At 42.1% G+C, this 20,393-nt stretch overlaps 1 protein-coding gene across 1 annotated transcript; it reads left to right on the forward strand.

Moving 5' to 3' along the window:
* The first annotated feature begins 434 nt into the window (after positions 1–434).
* On the forward strand, positions 435–999 carry LOC110907418 (cysteine desulfurase, mitochondrial). The gene has a single exon (XM_022152405.2). It carries the CDS (start codon positions 538–540, stop codon positions 997–999), a length of 462 nt encoding a protein of 153 aa, XP_022008097.1. The 5' UTR covers positions 435–537.
* The last annotated feature ends 19,394 nt before the right edge of the window (positions 1,000–20,393 follow it).

A 20,393-nucleotide genomic window follows, 5' to 3' on the forward strand; every position in this document is an offset into this window, starting at 1 on the left:
TGAAGAGTTAAATGTCATTTTAGTCCCTTTAGTTTGGATCATTTTGCTAGTTTAGTTCAAAAGTTTTATTTTTTGTCTGTGGGTCCAAAAAAGTTTCATCATTGTTATTTTAGTCAACTGGGTTAACTTCATCCATTATTTCTGTTAACGAGAAAGGCAATTCGGTCATTTTATATGGCCGAATTGCCCTTCTAGTTTACAGAATTACCTATAAAATGATCGAATTGCCCTTCTTGTTTACAGGAAAAATGGATGAGGTTAACCCAATGAACTAAAATGGTAATGGTGAAACTTTTTAAGACCAAAGACGAAAAATAAAAAAATTGAAATAAAGTTGCAAAATAGACTAATCACGTTAAAATGACACTTAACTCTAAACTAAACAAATGGTATACTCTAGTCCTTTATTCACCAACGAATAACAACAGCTCCAAACACGCCACGTGTAGTAACCCTTCACCGTCATTAACCCCGTAACCCTAAAACTCCCCCAATTTCATCCTCCACACACCAAACCAATTTTCCCCAACCAAACCAATGGCCTCCAAGATTATCGCATCCGCCGTCCGCCGATCACTCTCCCCTAAACTCCTCCCACACATCCGCCCCCTCTCCACCGCAGCCGCCGCGGCAGAACCCTACGACACCTCACCCGGAATCTCAATGAAAGGCGTCAAAATCTCCGGCAGACCCCTCTACCTTGATATGCAAACAACCTCCCCCGTTGACCCCAGAGTCCTCGACGCCATGCTCCCATACTTCGTCTCCCAATACGGAAACCTTCACTCCCGCACCCACCTTTACGGCTGGGAATCCGACGAAGCGGTGGAAGCCGCACGCGCGCAGGTCGCCAGTCTCATCAACGCGTCACCGAAAGAAATCGTCTTTACCTCCGGTGCCACTGAATGTAACAATATTTCCGTTAAAGGTGTTATGCATTTTTATAAGGAGAAGAAGAAACATGTGATTACAACTCAAACGGAACATAAATGTGTTTGAGTAACTGGTGTTGGTCGATGATGAGACTGCTGTTGAGCCGGTACGGCTTGCAGAGGAGCAGCGGTGGTAGTGACAGCACAGTTCTTGTTGCTGGAGCTGTTGTTGTTGTTGTGCTTCTTCCTGCAGCGTGATGACTTTGATGGTTGAGCAGTGGCGGTTTCGGCAGTCGGCGCAGTGGTGGCTTGATGCAGAGACTTGGAGGGCGTATCCTAGAAACCAGCTTTTACTCGCTTGTCATTGATCTCGGCGGCATGCAAGTAAGTTTCTTCAATTGATGAGGTCTTCGCGGCATGAACAAAATCGGCAACACAATCAGGTAGAGCTCGAATGTACTTCTTGATGCCATGTCTGACGTCTTGAACTGATCGGGACAGATGATCCTGAGCTGTTTAAAGCGAGCAGTCAAGGCTGTGTTATCTCCATCCTTCTGCTTAATGTTCCAAAACTCGTCCTCCAACTTTTGGCGTTCATGGGGAGGGCAGAATTCGTCCATCATTATGGCTTTCAGCTCTTCCCAAGTCAGCTCATAAGCCGCATCATTCCCGCGTTTGTTTCGTTCAGCCGTCCACCAGTCTAGAGCTCGGGACTGGAAGACGCCGGTTGCGTTTAGGATACGGAGATTTTCAGGACAGCCGCTTTGGCGCAGAGTGACTTCGATGGAATCAAACCATTGAAACATAGCTGTTGGGCCATCTTCTCCGGTGAATTCCTTTGGTCCGCATGCCTTGAACTGTTTAAAGCTGAAAACAGTTTTGGTAGCATCTTTGGGAGCATCAGTTCTCGACTCCTCGGAAGATTTGCTGACGTTTTCATAGACATCGCTCACAGCCTTAGCTACTTGTTTGGCGATGATAGCAGCAAGACGTCTGTCTCTCTTTTCTTGGCGGGTAAGTGGGGTTCGGTGTCCGGATGACGACATGGTCTGCAATAGTCATCGTCGTAGGTCTCAGACACATCAAAATCGAATCTCACCTCACACGTCTACTACTTACTAAAGCTCAGGAACACATCAAAACACGTATCGCATAAACACATAAGCACATAATCACAGATTCACGTAGTCAAAGAAGCACATAAGCACGTAAGCACGTAGGGCACAGAAGCACAGAAGCACTTACGCATTCAATCACAGAGGAAGTCAGAATACAGAAACCTATCATTCAAAGCTCGCGTGTCGTTCGTATAAATATCGGTCGTGTATAGCATATTAAGTAGTATAGCATAATCATATGGCATGTCGAGTATAGTATAAGCGTATATCGTAGCACAATGTCGTCTAGATTGTAGCGACTTGTTACCGTTTTGAGATAGAAGAGCAATGCGAGTCGTGTGTGTCGATCGAAGTGATAGCAATAATCGAATAAATTCCAAAATTAAACACATAAACGCATAAAGTTGACGAATTGTCAGAGTCAGCAGTTGCGGGCTCAGAATCGAAACACATAAAAATCGGGAAAATAGATTCTCTACGGCTATTAGACATAGACTACCCAAGGCGGTCCGACTATTCTCAATAGACTTGTCGTCACATTTCAACTTTTGGGATCGTGTTTCCGCCTCGATTCTTGGGCATTCAGCACGTATTCCCTGGGTCATACTCGTGAGTTCAGGTCGTTGGAGTCCGTCGAGACCTTGGTGAGATAAATAAAAGTCGGAACAAGTTGTCAAGGTTAGGGTTTCACCCCTAGCTTAGCAACTTCTTCCTTGTTCTACTAAAATTGAGGAGATTATTCATCAAAATATGGATTTCACTCCTGATTTGGTATAATCTCCCGTTGAACAAGCGTTCGTTATTGAAAAAGCATAATGGATAGATTATTGACAAGTTGATGAAAATAGCATTGATTCAGTAATTTAGTCGAGAGTTTGCGGTTTTCACACCTGATCTTGACTAAATCGCCTTCTCATTATTGAATATTCGAGTGTGGTGATGATGAGAATTAGCAGGATATATAGCACATAAGCTTGGTCTGTTGGTTCCTAACTATAGTCTAGGTCTCTAAGACTTCGACTGAGACTAGGTCGAGTCTAGCCTAATTCCCTATAGTTATGGCTCTGATACCAATCTGTCACACCCCAACCGATGGCGGAATCATCGGGGCATGGCACTAAGTGAAACAGATTGTCCAGAAGTTTCCATAACAACTATCATTACTATTTAATTTATATAATACGTCCCATACCGTACCTCAAATAGCAAACAAACTATTACAGATAACATCTAGTCAAATATTCTGTTCCGACAACTCAGATTTAAATATAAATTTTGTTTATCTATGTCTAGAGACTCAAGCTGCAAGATCTACAGACAACTATACTCTAGACTTTTATTCTAGCTTCGCCTTCCTAGCAGATAAGCGTCTTAAACACATGTCACATACGTTAAAATAAAGTCAATACATAAAATGTAAAGGTGAACATACAAGTTTGATAATAGCATAATAAAGTTAGAAATAGTTTACGCATAACCAGCACGTACACAGAGGAAACGAAGCATGTTAATTATCGACATGGATGTCACACCCTGGCTTTGCGGAAGCGTGGTTAATTTGGGTGACTTCTTAATACCATAGCTTAATCATAACAAAGCTATATGAATTTAAAACATGCAAGATCATCCATTAAATTGAAATTCAAATACAATACCATTGTTTTAACGGGAAAACACCCTAACCACCATAACATTGTTCAACAACGCAAACATGACATAAACACGATTTAAGGACTGTGACTTGTCCAGGAAAGAGTCACATTCCCTAAACCCTGGATGACCTCGGAAAACTAGTGCAGCGGGAAAACGTGCCATACCGTGCCAGATCCTTTAATTCCCTGAAATACATGTAAGTTGAAAAATCAACAATAATGTTGAGCGAGTTCATGCGTTTAGTATGTGCGCGCGAATAAACCTTTATAACCATTGTAAGTATGAATATTTTGTAAACTCTGGTATGAAAGCAAATAAGGAAACATATCAGTTAATGTGTAACCACATGGTCCAACCTGCGGGCGCATGGGAGGGGATAGGACAAGGTCACCACATGGTCCAACCTGCGGGCGCATGGGTGGTGTTACTACAAGGTCACCACATGGTCCATCCTGCGGGCGCATGGGTGGTGTTAAGACATGGTCACCACATGGTCCAACCCTAGGGCTCATGGGTGGGGTTTGTTATGCTCAAATAGGCCTATCACTTCTATCCCTCGATCGTACTACGAGGACTAATGATCTTTAAGATTTCGCCTACCCAATCACATAACCTAACAGTTCCTTCCGTAGCTGACCATACCATGTAAGAAATATTCGTAATCATAGTAACATGTATTTCACCCCCGCAGTTAAGTAAACTGAAAACAGTTAGAGAAAAGGGGGACATGAACTCACAGTGAGTGCGTCACAATATCAAGTAATCCAAATGTCCGAAAGCTGCGCAACGACCTACATGTGCTAATTCTATTAGACGGATGGCCGTGCTTTAGCTTCTTAGTTTATATTTTTGGGAAACGGTTAGACAACCGCTCCGTGTGTCTACTTGATAACGTATTCTCCTTCCCAAGGATGGGGGAATTAATACATGTGTAATTATATCATTTTATTAAGTCCCACTTAATATATTTTATTCCTAATTCCAAAATATATTTATTTTTCTCAAAAACAATATATTTCCTTTTCCATATAATACTTTCCCAAATTAATATTTTGACAACACATGCACTTATGAATATTTCCGAATAAAGCGTACGTTACGTTTTGGCGATTAAGCGGTAATGATAATTACCGTTGTAACTTATATATTCGTCGTGTAAGCGTTTGTATTATTTTGGGCTCATCAACGTTTGTAAATATTATTTTTACTCTAAAGATAATATTTATATATTTTCACAAAATAATCATAAACAGTGTGGTGAATAATATATTTATCGAATAAATATTTATCACGTTTAGCTTTGTGAAAATCCCACCTCCGATTATTTATAAATAAAGTTGTGGCGAAATATATTTGAAAACATGTCAAAGTAGTCTAACACTTGTATATAATTCTAAGTGTTAGATTTTAGGAAAATTTCGCCAGAGTTTCCCCTGTAACTGGAGGTGGCCACGCTTTCAAGCGTATCATTTTCTTTTACAAAATCATTTCAATACTTCCTTTAAATCAACCAATCAATTTCCAATATAATCAACAAGTTTCAACACTTCAAATTTGTAGATTAAAATGTGAAATCGCATTATCACACGAACTTGTAATTTTTCCGAAAGTCGTTTTGTAGATCACTTTATATTTAGTGGATCTATACATAAAATAACTTAGTCTTGCAAAAACCCCGTTTTTGGAACAAATCACTTCTTACAACTTCCCGACAATTTTTGTAAAAATGGTTATTTTGCCGGATCTTTCATTTTATAAGTGTTTCTACACTTGTAGACTTTGAAAATCATATTTGTTAACATGTTAACCAACTTTTATAAAACATGATTTTCTCAATACCCGGTCCTACGAATATACCACTTGTACATACGTAGATCGGCTCGTTTTAAATACTATTTTTCATGTTAGAACACTTTTACACAAGTTCATGTTTCCCGTGTGGTGGAGTTTCACCTTTTAACCCTTGTACTGCTAGAAACAAGTGTATGTCAAGATTCGGGATCTTAACAAAGTCGGGTTAAACGATGATGAGAGCCACCACATCATAGATCGGGCCATATTAATCAACATATTCAAATACTACGACATTTACACGCGTTATGAGCTTTTATCCAACGATATACGCATTTTAGTAGACTTTAAAGTTTCATTAAGCGGGTTACCGACATTCAACCGACAAAAATCCTTTTAACCACTTTAGACATGACTAAAAAAACGAGTTTTAAACATTATACCTCTAGCTCGGGGCTAGGGAAGATTCTAGTCGAAAACTGCGTGGATAAAAGCTAACGGTAGAGGTCCTTCGCGTTCCGTTTGTTCCAAGCTTCGTTGTACGTGATCCCCGACACTTGTATGCACTTGGAATGGAGAGATCAAAAACCGAAAGCGGATGGATGGTAAGAGGGGTGTTCGGCCGTGAGGTGTTCAAGGGAGGGAGAGAGAGATTTCTTGTTAAGTGTGTGTAAATGTGAGAGAGAGAGGTGAGGTATTTATAGAGAAAAGTGCCTCGTTCTTCGCGTAATCTAATTAAATACAATAAAAATTGTACCCTCATGTACTCTCTAGTTGGCCGAATAGTTAGGGTGGTGGGGCCACCCGGTTCGTTTTCAATCGTTCAGTTACGGTTCAGTTAAGTTAAGTTGGTTACTTTAGGGTCTAACCTCGTTAGTTGTTTATTGCGTTATAATGCGGGTGTTAGGGTAATCAGGGACCCTAACTGGCTCAGAAAAAAATACTAGTAATATTTTTGACAATATTTTTATGTTCCGGGTGTAGTCCGGTTGTTCGGTTGGATAGTAATTCGTTAAAGTGCTTAAGTAATCCTTTAAGCGTCATAAATAATATTTTTAGCGACACAATTTATTCTGCAAAGGGTCGGGAATAATTCCTCATGTTTTGGCACTTTATTAATTAGCTAGAAGCTAGTGTGTTGGTAAAAGTGCTGTGTTTCGTGCTCAAAGTATGTTTTAGGCACATCCAAATCTCTATACCTTAATCCTAGAGACGTAATCATACAACCCTTGTATCCCTACACACACTATGGGTGTAGTAAAATAATTCTGGCTCATTCAGGCCTTTAGAGGCAGTGTTTGCCTGATGCTGGCTATATCAGCATGTTCACTGTGTATCCGTTTAGTGCTACTGTGCTTTTTGTGCATCAAGTTTGTCACTAGGGTTCAGCATGCAAATAATGTAGTGACGGAAATCAAAGTATGATGCAGATATGTACAATTATCAGAAATCAAGTAGCAGTTTATCAGCAAACTCAGTAAAGCACAGTGATTAGGCAACAATTAATAATTAATTAAGTCGTACGGATACCTGGTTTTGAGAGGGTTGTCACATTCTCCCCCCGTTAAAGAAATTTCGTCCCGAAATTTAAGTTCTGCTTGTAGAAGCAGGGTTCTTAGGAAACAAGTGGGGGTATTTCTCTTTCATTCGGTCCTCACGCTCCCAGGTGAATTCAGGACCATGTCTAGCATTCCAGCGAACTTTGACGAGCTTGACACTGCTCCGGCGGGTCTTGTTTATTTTCCAATCTGTGACCTCAACAAGTTCTTCAACGAAGTGGAGCGTGTCATCAATATGAATCTCGTCGATAGGAATGGTAACGTCAATTTGAGTTGGACTTTTCTTTAAATTGGATACACGAAATGTATCGTGAACACCATTTAGTTCAGCAGGTAGGTCCAACTTGTATGCTACGGTTCCAATTCTCTCCAAAACCTTGAAAGGACCAATGTAGCGCGGATTCAGCTTCCCACGCTTCCCAAAGCGTGCTACACCCTTCCAGGGTGATACCTTCAACAAAACCATATCCCCAACCTCAAACTCTTGAGGTTTCCTTTTCAGATCTGCGTAGGTCTTCTGGCGATCACGAGCCGCGCTAATGCGATCTCGGATTTGCGCGATCTTGTCTGTAGTTTCCTGAACTACATCGGGACCTACCAATTGTCCATCACCTGCGTCAGACCAACAGAGCGGCGACCTGCACTTGCGCCCATATAAAGCTTCGAATGGCGCGGCACCAATACTGGTGTGGTAGCTGTTGTTGTATGAAAACTCAACCAGGGGTAAATGCTTATCCCAGCTACCGCCGAAATCCATCACACATGCTCTCAGCATGTCTTCCAATGTCTGAATCGTTCGCTCACTTTGGCCGTCGGTCTGCGGGTGAAACGCGGTGCTCATATCCAGCTTCGAGCCAAAAGCTTCCTGGAAGGATTGCCATATCCTCGATACGAACCTTCCATCTCTATCAGAAATAATCGAGAGAGGTACTCCATGGCGAGTGACAATTTCTCTCATGTAAATTTCAGCCAATTTGCTTGTATGATCCTTTTCACGGATAGGCAAGAAGTGTGCTGATTTCGTTAAGCGATCCACTATCACCCAGATAGTGTCATGGCCCTTAGGCGTTCTTGGCAACTTCGTAATGAAATCCATGGATATTTCTTCCCACTTCCATTGGGGAATTTTTGGTTGCTGCAGAAGTCCCGAAGGCTTCTGGTATTCTGCCTTAACCTTAGCTCAAGTCAAACATTGGCTCACGTAGATAGCAACATCGCCTTTCATCCTAGGCCACCAATAATAATCCTTAAGATCTTGGTACATCTTATCCGCTCCCGGGTGGATAGAGTACCGTGATTTGTGAGCTTCATCAAAAATAACCTTTCTTAAATCACCAAACAAAGGAACCCAAATCCTTTTCTCAAAACATAACGTTCCTTCCCTGTTTGGCACCAACATCTTCTCCATCCCACGGAGATATTCTTCTGCAAGGTTTCTTTCCTTGAGAGCTTCCTTCTGTGCTGCACGAATGCGCGAGGAAAGATCGGTTTGAATAATCGTTTCCATAGCCCTAACCCTTATGGGCTTGATTCTCTCTTTACGACTTAGGGCATCGGCGACTACATTCGCCTTCCCTGGATGATACTTGATCTCGCAGTCGTAGTTGTTCAACAACTCGACCCATCGTCATTGCCTCATATTCAACTCCTTCTGGTTGAATATATGCTGGAGGCTCTTGTGATCTGTAAAGATCATACACTTGTACCGTAAAGGTAGTGTCTCCAAATCTTCAAAGCAAAAACCACTGCGCCTAGCTCCAAATCATGCGTGGTATAGTTCTTTTCATGCACCTTCAGTTGGCGTGATGCGTAGGCAATAACCTTTTGGCGTTGCATCGACACACAACCCAATCCTTGACGCGAAGCGTCGCAGTATACCACAAAATCGTCGGTACCTTCCGGTAGAGCTAAGATTGGCGCGTTACAAAGCTTATCCTTTAACAACTGAAATGCTTCATCCTGTTTGATTCCCCAATCAAGCTTTTTATCCTTTTGCGTGAGGAGCGTCAATGGCTGAGCGATCTTTGAAAAATCCTCAATAAATCTTCGATAATAGCCAGCCAAACCCAAAAATTGCCGAATCTTGGTTGGCGTTTTTGGCGTTTCCCAATTCTTGATCGCCTCGATCTTGGTGGGATCCACGTGGATTCCATCTCCATTTACCACGTGCCCAAGGAATTGGACTTCGTGTAGCCAAAACTCGCACTTAGAGGATTTGGCATACAGCTGTTCCTTTTTCAACAACTCCAGAATAGCTCTAAGGTGTTGCTCGTGCTCGGCCTTCGTCTTCGAATAAATCAAAATGTCGTCGATGAATACAATCACGAACTTATCCAAGTACGGCTTACAAACTCGGTTCATTAAATCCATGAACACTGCAGGTGCGTTTGTCAGACCAAGCGGCATAACGAGAAACTCGTAGTGCCCATAACGGGTTCTGAAGGCGGTCTTCGGGATACTCTCCTCTTGTATCCTTAACTGATGGCATCCAGATCGCAAGTCGATCTTTGAGTAAAAGCTTAAACCTTGCAGTTGATCAAACAGATCATCAATTCTTGGCAGAGGGATACCTATTCTTGATCGTCAGCTTGTTCAACTCCCTGTAGTCAATACACATACGGAAACTACCGTCCTTCTTCTTGACAAACAAAACTGGAGCTCCCCAAGGCGAGAAGCTTGGTCGGATAAAACCCTTATCTAACAACTCTTGAAGTTGCGTCGATAGCTCTTGCATCTCAGACGGGGCAAGTCTATAAGGTGCCTTAGCCACAGGCGCGGCGCCTGGAACTAAGTCGATGCGAAACTCCACTTGCCTCTGAGGTGGCAAGCCAGGCAAGTCTTCTGGAAAGACTTCCGGATATTCCCTTACGACAGGGATGTCTTCGATCTTCGGCTCAGCAGCCTTCTTATCCACAACATGAGCCGAGAATGCAACACATCCTTTGTGCGAAAATTTTCCTGTCTTCTCTGCCTGATAATCCGTAGGAGCGTATCCTGCTCCATGAATCACAATCATTTCTCCGTTCGTCGTCGGGGTGCGGGTGACAATTTCCGCCGGGTTGTTCGACAACCAGTCCATCCCAATTATCACGTCGAAGCTTCCGATAGACTTGTTCTATCGAGAACTGGGTATCTAGGTTAATTACTACTAAAACAACTATATTTTCTGAAGCTAAAATTTGACAATACTGTCGAATAGAGCGTAACTTTGACTATTATGAGACGTACCGATATCCACGCTTGGATTCTATCCCCGCTGTTGAGCTTTCATCCATGTGCCTGAGTGTTCTTAGGGCAATACTTCCTGAAATGCCCCACATCACCGCAATTAAAACATGCTTGGCCACAGCCTTGATCGTTACCATCCCTGCTTCGATAGTTGTTGTCGTCGTTATTTCCTCCGCGATTTCCGTTACCATCTTGACCTCTATTTCCATGTTTAGTACCTTGCCGACACGTTTCCTTGACATGTCCCACCTTGCCACAGTTACCACATTTTCCATATCTACACCGCCCGTTATGGTGACGTCGACAGTTGTCACACTTTGGTAGGATACCCGTGTACTCTTTTCTCTTTTTGGCCTTGTCGTCGCTACTCGACTGGGTACCCTGTTTGAAATTCGCCAACTTCCTCTTGTTGTTCCCAGATGACTCTACATGAGTCTCCTTCTTCTCCTCAGAGGTTGAAAATTTGTTCATCCTGATTGCTTCTTCCGTCAGGGCTACACTTAGATTGATGGCCTCAGTGATTGTTGCAGGCTTTGATGCCGTTACCATGCTCATGATTTGGGGTGCCAATCCCCAAATGAAACGCTCAATCCTCTTAAACTCCGGATCCACCATGTAAGGAACGATACGCGATAGAGCTTGGAACTTCTCCACATACTCAGCTATTTTTGGACCTTCCATCTTCAAGTTCCAGAACTCAGTTTCTACCTTCTGGCTTTCCGTTCTCGAACAGTACTTTTTATGCATTAGCTCTTTCAGCTCGTCCCATGATAGAGCATACGCAGCAGCCTCGCCCATTGTCTGAACCTGAAGCTTCCACCATGACAGAGCCCCATCTCGGAACAGCCCGGAAATGTACGTGACCTGATCTCTTGGGGCGCATTTGCTCGCACGCAAAACAGTGTCCGTCTTCTCAATCCAGCGGACGAAGGCTACGGCACCCCCAGTGCCGTCGAAATGTAGAGGCTGGCAGCCTAAGAACTGCTTGTAGGTGCAGCCGTTGGGTGGGTTATTTCCTGAGGTACCTCCGTTGCGCTCGGAGTGGTGGGCCTCGTATTGTGCGATGACTGCAGCAATGATTCCCTGAAGTTCCGCCTCATTGGTGGGTATGCGTACATCCCGTCTTGGAGGCATCTTCCTATGATGATCGTACGGGTCAGGTCATAGTAAGTAAAATGTGCGTAAGTATACAACAATATCAACACATAACATCTCATGTTATAAATAAATCAATCGCATAACATCTCATGTTATAGACATAAACAATAGATCACTTCGATTGCATTGCCACAAATTGAGACCAGAATGTAAGGTTTACAGGTACCCAACTGTATCAAACAACATCAATGACTTAGTAGGTGACGACCCTAGGCAAGTCGTGCAATCGCTGGTCATGTTCAGGAATCTCTGGTTCGTCCATTTTCAAATTCCAGGACTCCATCTCAAGCTTCTGTTATTCCAGTCTTAGAACCATATTTCTCCTTAATCATTTCCTTGAGCTCGTCCCAGCTCAGTGCATAAGCAGCATCTGTACTAAGGGTCTGAATCTGAAGATCCTATCATGAGAGTGTGCCATCTAGAAATGACCCCGGGATGTAGGTAACACTCTGTTGGGGTGAACAGTTAGTCATTTTTAGAATGGAGTCAATCTTTTTGGACCAATGACAAATGCAATGGCGCTTCCTGTTTCGACGAAGTTCAAAGGCTTTGCAGTTCAGGAACTGCTTATAGGTGCAGTCAATTGGAAGGTTACTTCCACTAGTGCCATTGCTGTGCTAAAAGCGGAGGGCTTTATGTCATGCAATTGCCTGGGAGATGCGTTTTGCAGCTCGGCTTCTATCCTTTGCAACGTACTGGTGTTTGTGTCACGCCTGGGTGGCATCCTCTTTTGCCGAAGTGGTATGAAGCAGGTTAAACAACATTTCATTTGTCTATGAGATACATAGCACCATAAGCCATCATGTAGTCACCCAATTTCACACGAAGATATATTCAATGTGTAGGTGAGGAAATAAATTCTGAGCCTTCACACAGGCTCGCCAATGGCTTGTTGCTTGAAGTAGAATGAATTCGAGGCTTCATCGCCTTGGTCATTCGTGTTCGAGTTATTTCCTGCTATAATGGTTTTCATTAGCTTGACCCGCAGAGTCAACCAGGATTTCTGTGCACTACAAGTTGTTATTACGTGGGCCCCCGTATTAATAAATTGTCTTGCACAGTTACCCCAAATTTTCTCTCGTCCAAGCAGATGATTAATCAAGGAGCAATAGCAGGTGCATTGGCATGAACAGGGTCATGCTCTAATGCGGTGTTAGGAGCGATGCCTGGCTCAGGGCCACGGCTGGCTCCGGATCAACAAACCCCATCTCAAAATCAGCTGGATCAACCATCACAGGGGGTTACAGGATCCTCCAAGAGCTGGCCTAAGCGTATGAACTCAGGGTCATGGTCTGGATCAAAACCAGGTGGAGGAACAAGATCATCCTCAATATTGTGATCAAACTCAAGCTGTGTGAGGGAACCGGTGCAGCTGATGATGCCGTATCAGGGTCGGCGTCGAGTGAAGGGTGCTGCACTCCCTATATATGCGAAAATGCGGGTGTCAGGAACTCAAATGAGTCCGGGACAGGGAAATGGGCACAAGTCTCCCCTGCAGGAGCGTCCGCAAGCAGTAGGTTGATACCAGTAGCAATAGGGCCTCGCCCTCGAATGGGTCCTCCACTAGTAGCTCGTTATCGTCATCAGAGGCCACGTCGGGGGGGCATATCAACAACAGAATAAGCGGCAAGGGGCACAGGAGTAGGGATCACCGCGAGTGGCAAATTCCCAACAAGATGGCCATCAGTAGGCTCTGCTACGACTTCAGACAGCGCAAAAGGGCTGATAGTCGTCATCGTCTGTGCCGGTAGTGTCGGAGATGTACCCTTCGTGCTCCGATGAAACTATGTCGTCTAATACTATGGCCATGGGATTCGTAATGTCCATCTTTCTAGTACATGATGAAGGCATGACGTTTGTACCACAAACACACATACGTATAATAATCAATCATATATTCATATAAACATGTAAGTCAACAATAAACAATCAAATAATTCTCCTAGTCCCACTAGCCTCCCAGCCTCCCAGACTGATACTCCTAGTCCCACTAGCCAAATTCCTCCCAGTCTCTAAGACTTCTTTATCATCCACCTCGACCTCCTAGATCGAGCCTCGGCCTCCATGACCGAGCCTCAGCCTTCATGACTGAGCCTACTCTTCCTAGTCTCACTAGCCATCTACCTCGATCTCTAAGATCGAGCCTCGGCCTCCAAGACCGAGCCTCAGCCTCCAAGACTGAAACTAAAATAATAAAATGTGCTCAACATGTGTTTGTAAAAACGTTTTGGATCTGGACTTAAGTGGTATGCAGTAAAAATGTTTTCGTGAGAGCCCTAGTGATCATAGTCTAGACTCGAGAAAGAGTCCTAGTTCGCTATGATCAGAGCTCTGATACCAAGCTGTCACACCCTGGCTTTGCGGAAGCGTGGTTAATTTGGGTGACTTCTTAATACCATAGCTTAATCATAACAAAGCTATATGAATTTAAAACATGCAAGATCATCCATTAAATTGAAATTCAAATACAATACCATTGTTTTAACGGGAAAACACCCTAACCACCATAACATTGTTCAACAACGCAAACATGACATAAACACGATTTAAGGACTGTGACTTGTCCAGGAAAGAGTCACATTCCCTAAACCCTGGATGACCTCGGAAAACTAGTGCAGCGGGAAAACGTGCCATACCGTGCCAGATCCTTTAATTCCCTGAAATACATGTAAGTTGAAAAATCAACAATAATGTTGAGCGAGTTCATGCGTTTAGTATGTGCGCGCGAATAAACCTTTATAACCATTGTAAGTATGAATATTTTGTAAACTCTGGTATGAAAGCAAATAAGGAAACATATCAGTTAATGTGTAACCACATGGTCCAACCTGCGGGCGCATGGGAGGGGATAGGACAAGGTCACCACATGGTCCAACCTGCGGGCGCATGGGTGGTGTTACTACAAGGTCACCACATGGTCCATCCTGCGGGCGCATGGGTGGTGTTAAGACATGGTCACCACATGGTCCAACCCTAGGGCTCATGGGTGGGGTTTGTTATGCTCAAATAGGCCTATCACTTCTATCCCTCGATCGTACTACGAGGACTAATGATCTTTAAGATTTCGCCTACCCAATCACATAACCTAACAGTTCCTTCCGTAGCTGACCATACCATGTAAGAAATATTCGTAATCATAGTAACATGTATTTCACCCCCGCAGTTAAGTAAACTGAAAACAGTTAGAGAAAAGGGGGACATGAACTCACAGTGAGTGCGTCACAATATCAAGTAATCCAAATGTCCGAAAGCTGCGCAACGACCTACATGTGCTAATTCTATTAGACGGATGGCCGTGCTTTAGCTTCTTAGTTTATATTTTTGGGAAACGGTTAGACAACCGCTCCGTGTGTCTACTTGATAACGTATTCTCCTTCCCAAGGATGGGGGAATTAATACATGTGTAATTATATCATTTTATTAAGTCCCACTTAATATATTTTATTCCTAATTCCAAAATATATTTATTTTTCTCAAAAACAATATATTTCCTTTTCCATATAATACTTTCCCAAATTAATATTTTGACAACACATGCACTTATGAATATTTCCGAATAAAGCGTACGTTACGTTTTGGCGATTAAGCGGTAATGATAATTACCGTTGTAACTTATATATTCGTCGTGTAAGCGTTTGTATTATTTTGGGCTCATCAACGTTTGTAAATATTATTTTTACTCTAAAGATAATATTTATATATTTTCACAAAATAATCATAAACAGTGTGGTGAATAATATATTTATCGAATAAATATTTATCACGTTTAGCTTTGTGAAAATCCCACCTCCGATTATTTATAAATAAAGTTGTGGCGAAATATATTTGAAAACATGTCAAAGTAGTCTAACACTTGTATATAATTCTAAGTGTTAGATTTTAGGAAAATTTCGCCAGAGTTTCCCCTGTAACTGGAGGTGGCCACGCTTTCAAGCGTATCATTTTCTTTTACAAAATCATTTCAATACTTCCTTTAAATCAACCAATCAATTTCCAATATAATCAACAAGTTTCAACACTTCAAATTTGTAGATTAAAATGTGAAATCGCATTATCACACGAACTTGTAATTTTTCCGAAAGTCGTTTTGTAGATCACTTTATATTTAGTGGATCTATACATAAAATAACTTAGTCTTGCAAAAACCCCGTTTTTGGAACAAATCACTTCTTACAACTTCCCGACAATTTTTGTAAAAATGGTTATTTTGCCGGATCTTTCATTTTATAAGTGTTTCTACACTTGTAGACTTTGAAAATCATATTTGTTAACATGTTAACCAACTTTTATAAAACATGATTTTCTCAATACCCGGTCCTACGAATATACCACTTGTACATACGTAGATCGGCTCGTTTTAAATACTATTTTTCATGTTAGAACACTTTTACACAAGTTCATGTTTCCCGTGTGGTGGAGTTTCACCTTTTAACCCTTGTACTGCTAGAAACAAGTGTATGTCAAGATTCGGGATCTTAACAAAGTCGGGTTAAACGATGATGAGAGCCACCACATCATAGATCGGGCCATATTAATCAACATATTCAAATACTACGACATTTACACGCGTTATGAGCTTTTATCCAACGATATACGCATTTTAGTAGACTTTAAAGTTTCATTAAGCGGGTTACCGACATTCAACCGACAAAAATCCTTTTAACCACTTTAGACATGACTAAAAAAACGAGTTTTAAACATTATACCTCTAGCTCGGGGCTAGGGAAGATTCTAGTCGAAAACTGCGTGGATAAAAGCTAACGGTAGAGGTCCTTCGCGTTCCGTTTGTTCCAAGCTTCGTTGTACGTGATCCCCGACACTTGTATGCACTTGGAATGGAGAGATCAAAAACCGAAAGCGGATGGATGGTAAGAGGGGTGTTCGGCCGTGAGGTGTTCAAGGGAGGGAGAGAGAGATTTCTTGTTAAGTGTGTGTAAATGTGAGAGAGAGAGGTGAGGTATTTATAGAGAAAAGTGCCTCGTTCTTCGCGTAATCTAATTAAATACAATAAAAATTGTACCCTCATGTACTCTCTAGTTGGCCGAATAGTTAGGGTGGTGGGGCCACCCGGTTCGTTTTCAATCGTTCAGTTACGGTTCAGTTAAGTTAAGTTGGTTACTTTAGGGTCTAACCTCGTTAGTTGTTTATTGCGTTATAATGCGGGTGTTAGGGTAATCAGGGACCCTAACTGGCTCAGAAAAAAATACTAGTAATATTTTTGACAATATTTTTATGTTCCGGGTGTAGTCCGGTTGTTCGGTTGGATAGTAATTCGTTAAAGTGCTTAAGTAATCCTTTAAGCGTCATAAATAATATTTTTAGCGACACAATTTATTCTGCAAAGGGTCGGGAATAATTCCTCATGTTTTGGCACTTTATTAATTAGCTAGAAGCTAGTGTGTTGGTAAAAGTGCTGTGTTTCGTGCTCAAAGTATGTTTTAGGCACATCCAAATCTCTATACCTTAATCCTAGAGACGTAATCATACAACCCTTGTATCCCTACACACACTATGGGTGTAGTAAAATAATTCTGGCTCATTCAGGCCTTTAGAGGCAGTGTTTGCCTGATGCTGGCTATATCAGCATGTTCACTGTGTATCCGTTTAGTGCTACTGTGCTTTTTGTGCATCAAGTTTGTCACTAGGGTTCAGCATGCAAATAATGTAGTGACGGAAATCAAAGTATGATGCAGATATGTACAATTATCAGAAATCAAGTAGCAGTTTATCAGCAAACTCAGTAAAGCACAGTGATTAGGCAACAATTAATAATTAATTAAGTCGTACGGATACCTGGTTTTGAGAGGGTTGTCACAATGGATCTATCGATACCAATGATTGTGGGTTGACTGCCCAAGGCAGTTCGCAATACATGATTACCACCGTAATCCATGCAAGTAATTGTCCTTAACAACCCCCGTGTGAACGGGTGCTGAGTCCAAACTATAGTACTATCGTCGTTAAGGCAGGTAGACAACATTCCACGTGTAAACATAACAACAAGCATTCATTTAGTCACGTAATACATGCGGTAACGGTTAGGTTTAAAGTAATTGAGTAGTGTCTTCGATTGTGATTTAGAATAGGTAACGTATGTAACACCCAAAAGTGCTAAAGCAAAAAGGGTTCGAGTATACTCACAGTGATTGATGGATTGAAGGGAGCACTTGAGAGTAGGGTTAGCCTGAATAGTTATATAGCATAACGATAAGCAACACGTAGAACGAAAAGCAAGTGTTGGAGGGTTGGACAGCTGGTCGATCGGACGGTTGTCCGATCGAACGGCTTGACTGTTCGGATTGGCATTCCGTTCGGACAGCCTGTCCGGTCGGTCGGTAGTCCGATCGGATGACTGTTCGAGCGGATTGTTCCTTCCTTTGAGAAGGATGTGTTTGTGTATGATGGTTTGGCTTTTGAAGTTTTTGTTGTAGCATTTGAAAACACTGAAGTATCTTTACCTTTCAGGTCGGTCGATCGGACGGTTGTTCGATCGGCCGGCAGCCCGATCGGTTAGGTACTTCTAGCAAGACATGTTCTCAGCAGGGTGTCACCTGATCGGACGGCTGTTCGATCGGGTGGCACTCCTAGTGCATTGAACACGTTGAAAATCGACTAAGTGTTGAAGCATAGTATCTCATGATCCGAAGAGTAATTCAAATCGGACGATAGTCCGATCGAACAACAGTTCATTCAATACTAGACTTCATGGAATTGTTCAAGTGTGGGGCCAGGTGCTAGCCGATCGGCTGGCCTGGTCGATCGGTTGATTGTCCGATTGGCTGGGCTGTCCGTTCGGACAGCAGTCCGATCGGTCAGCTTCCTGACCTGGTCGGTCTGTTCGTCTAACTCTTAGCTGTTCTGATTGTTTGTCGTTATTTCGAGGTGTTTTGACAACAAGTTGAACCATGGAACCCTCGTTCTTACTTGTTCCTCCTGGTCGGACAGGAATCACCCAAACCCGGCCGGTGAACTGTTCGGAACAGAGTTTAACGTTCAACCCGAAATCGGTGAACCTCGTGGATAGAATCCAGGTCTTGAGTCATGCAACCACCGGAATGATTTGCAAGTCGGCACAAGTCCCGTTCTATCAGTTTTAAAGGAATTGAGTGTAAAAGAGTTGAAAGAAAGTTGGAAAACCATCTTTCAATCCTTTTTCATCGTGTAAATGTTTAGATCTATCATAGATCTTTGTTTGTTTATGTGGAAATCGGCTAGATCCAAGTTATTCTTGGTGGATTGAGCCCAAAACATGAAGTTCTTCAAGAACACCATGATGACATCATCCTAGAACACTTGAATCTTGATGATTTCACGGTTAAAAGTTAAGATTTGAAAGATAGAAAGGTGTAGGAGTGTGTATAGATCAAGAAAGTACAAGATTTAGGATGAAATCTTACCGGAATCGAGAGAAATATGAGAAAAAGGATGAGAACACGAGCTGGTCGGTCAGAGCTTTCTAAAAGTGGTAAGTATGACAATGACAGGGGTATTTATAGGCTGCCAAAAGAGGAAAGGGCTGGCCGATCGGCCAGGCATCCCGATCGGACAGCCTGTCCGATTGGACAGCAGTCCGATCGGCTGGGCTGTTCGATCGGCCGATGTCACACCCCGATTCCCACGTGTCTCACCGGTGGGCCCGGTGGAGGATTACCGTGACGTAGTTGGCAACAATATAGTCAAACCACACAATTATATGAATGCACAGCGGAAGCATAAAGATAATTATATTTCAACCATTGTTTGTAATATCAATGTATTACGAATAGTCGAAAAGTATCCACAGGGGATCAAATAAAATATAAGTGTTGTTCAGCAGACATAGGCATCTTAAGCTTGCGAGACTCTTTATTGATGCAAAGGAGAATTATCCAGCCAATTACGCTTAGTACCTGCATTTAATCTTTTTGGGAAAATACGTTAGTTTACACTGGTAAATACATTCAACCGACACTTTTGTAAAAATGTTTAATAAAATTGATTTGAATGCACAAGGTACAAACTCTTTATAACTTGGGATAATTTATAATTAAATCTTGTAAAGAATTACATGTTTACTGATGTGCGTGAAGTGTGTTATATTTTAGATGTATATTTAAGCCCTTTTTACACTTTTAGCCAAGTTTTAAATTTATAAAAACACGATATTTACTAACACTAAACACACATATGGGCAAGTGCACCCATCGTGGACGTAGTATAGTGTTGGTAAGATACCGAGGTCGTCCAAGGACACAAGAGCTTTTAATACCGGTTTATCCTCAACGTCTAATCAAATCAAAAAGTGAGAAAAATGTTTTAAACTAAGAAAAATAAAAACTAACTAAATGCTGAAAAATAAAATAAAATAAAAACAGATAGACAAGATGAATCACTTGGATCCGACACGTGTATTAGTATAACCTTTGATTATTTTCGCACTTTTGCACTTGTTTAAGAGATTATCTTAGTTATTATAGTAGGCCCCTCTTTTGAAGGCGACGTTACCCTCAACCCAGTAGTTTGAGTCAGCAAGGATACAATCCTAAAGGGTCGGATTATTGAAAGATAATGAATTAAGTTATTAATGCAAATTGTGGTAGGCCCCGCTTTCGGCGGTGACGTTACCCTCGGCTAAGTAGTCTGAGTCAGCAGGGATACAGTCCTAGCCGGGTTATAGTATTAATAGTAGTTAACTTATGAGGGGGTCAAAGAGTTTGGATCCCCGCCATCCAATACCTATGGGCATTGAAGGAGATCCTACTAAATTTGACCCAGGTCCCAAGCAGGACCTCTAAACGCTGAACAAGGGCAAGACCCTTACCAAACCGTTCCCTTAACCCCCGACCAGGTAGCCAACATACCTCCATATAGACCGTGGAGATATGAATGGTGAATATCTTTTATTTTATATAGACAGTAAAATAACGCCAAGACACCACGGACAAACGATAAGGAAAGATCACCTTCAACATAAGTAACTAGTTATTAAAGTCATTAATACAAAACCAAATAAAAAGTGCAAAAGATTAAAAATA

Source organism: Helianthus annuus, chromosome 14, assembly GCF_002127325.2.
Source record: "Helianthus annuus cultivar XRQ/B chromosome 14, HanXRQr2.0-SUNRISE, whole genome shotgun sequence".
Lineage (NCBI taxonomy): Eukaryota > Viridiplantae > Streptophyta > Magnoliopsida > Asterales > Asteraceae > Helianthus > Helianthus annuus.

Bases quoted from the DNA above. Each gene is read 5' to 3' on its own strand.
- LOC110907418 (XM_022152405.2), top strand. From the start codon at position 538: ATGGCCTCCAAGATTATCGCATCCGCCGTCCGCCGATCACTCTCCCCT.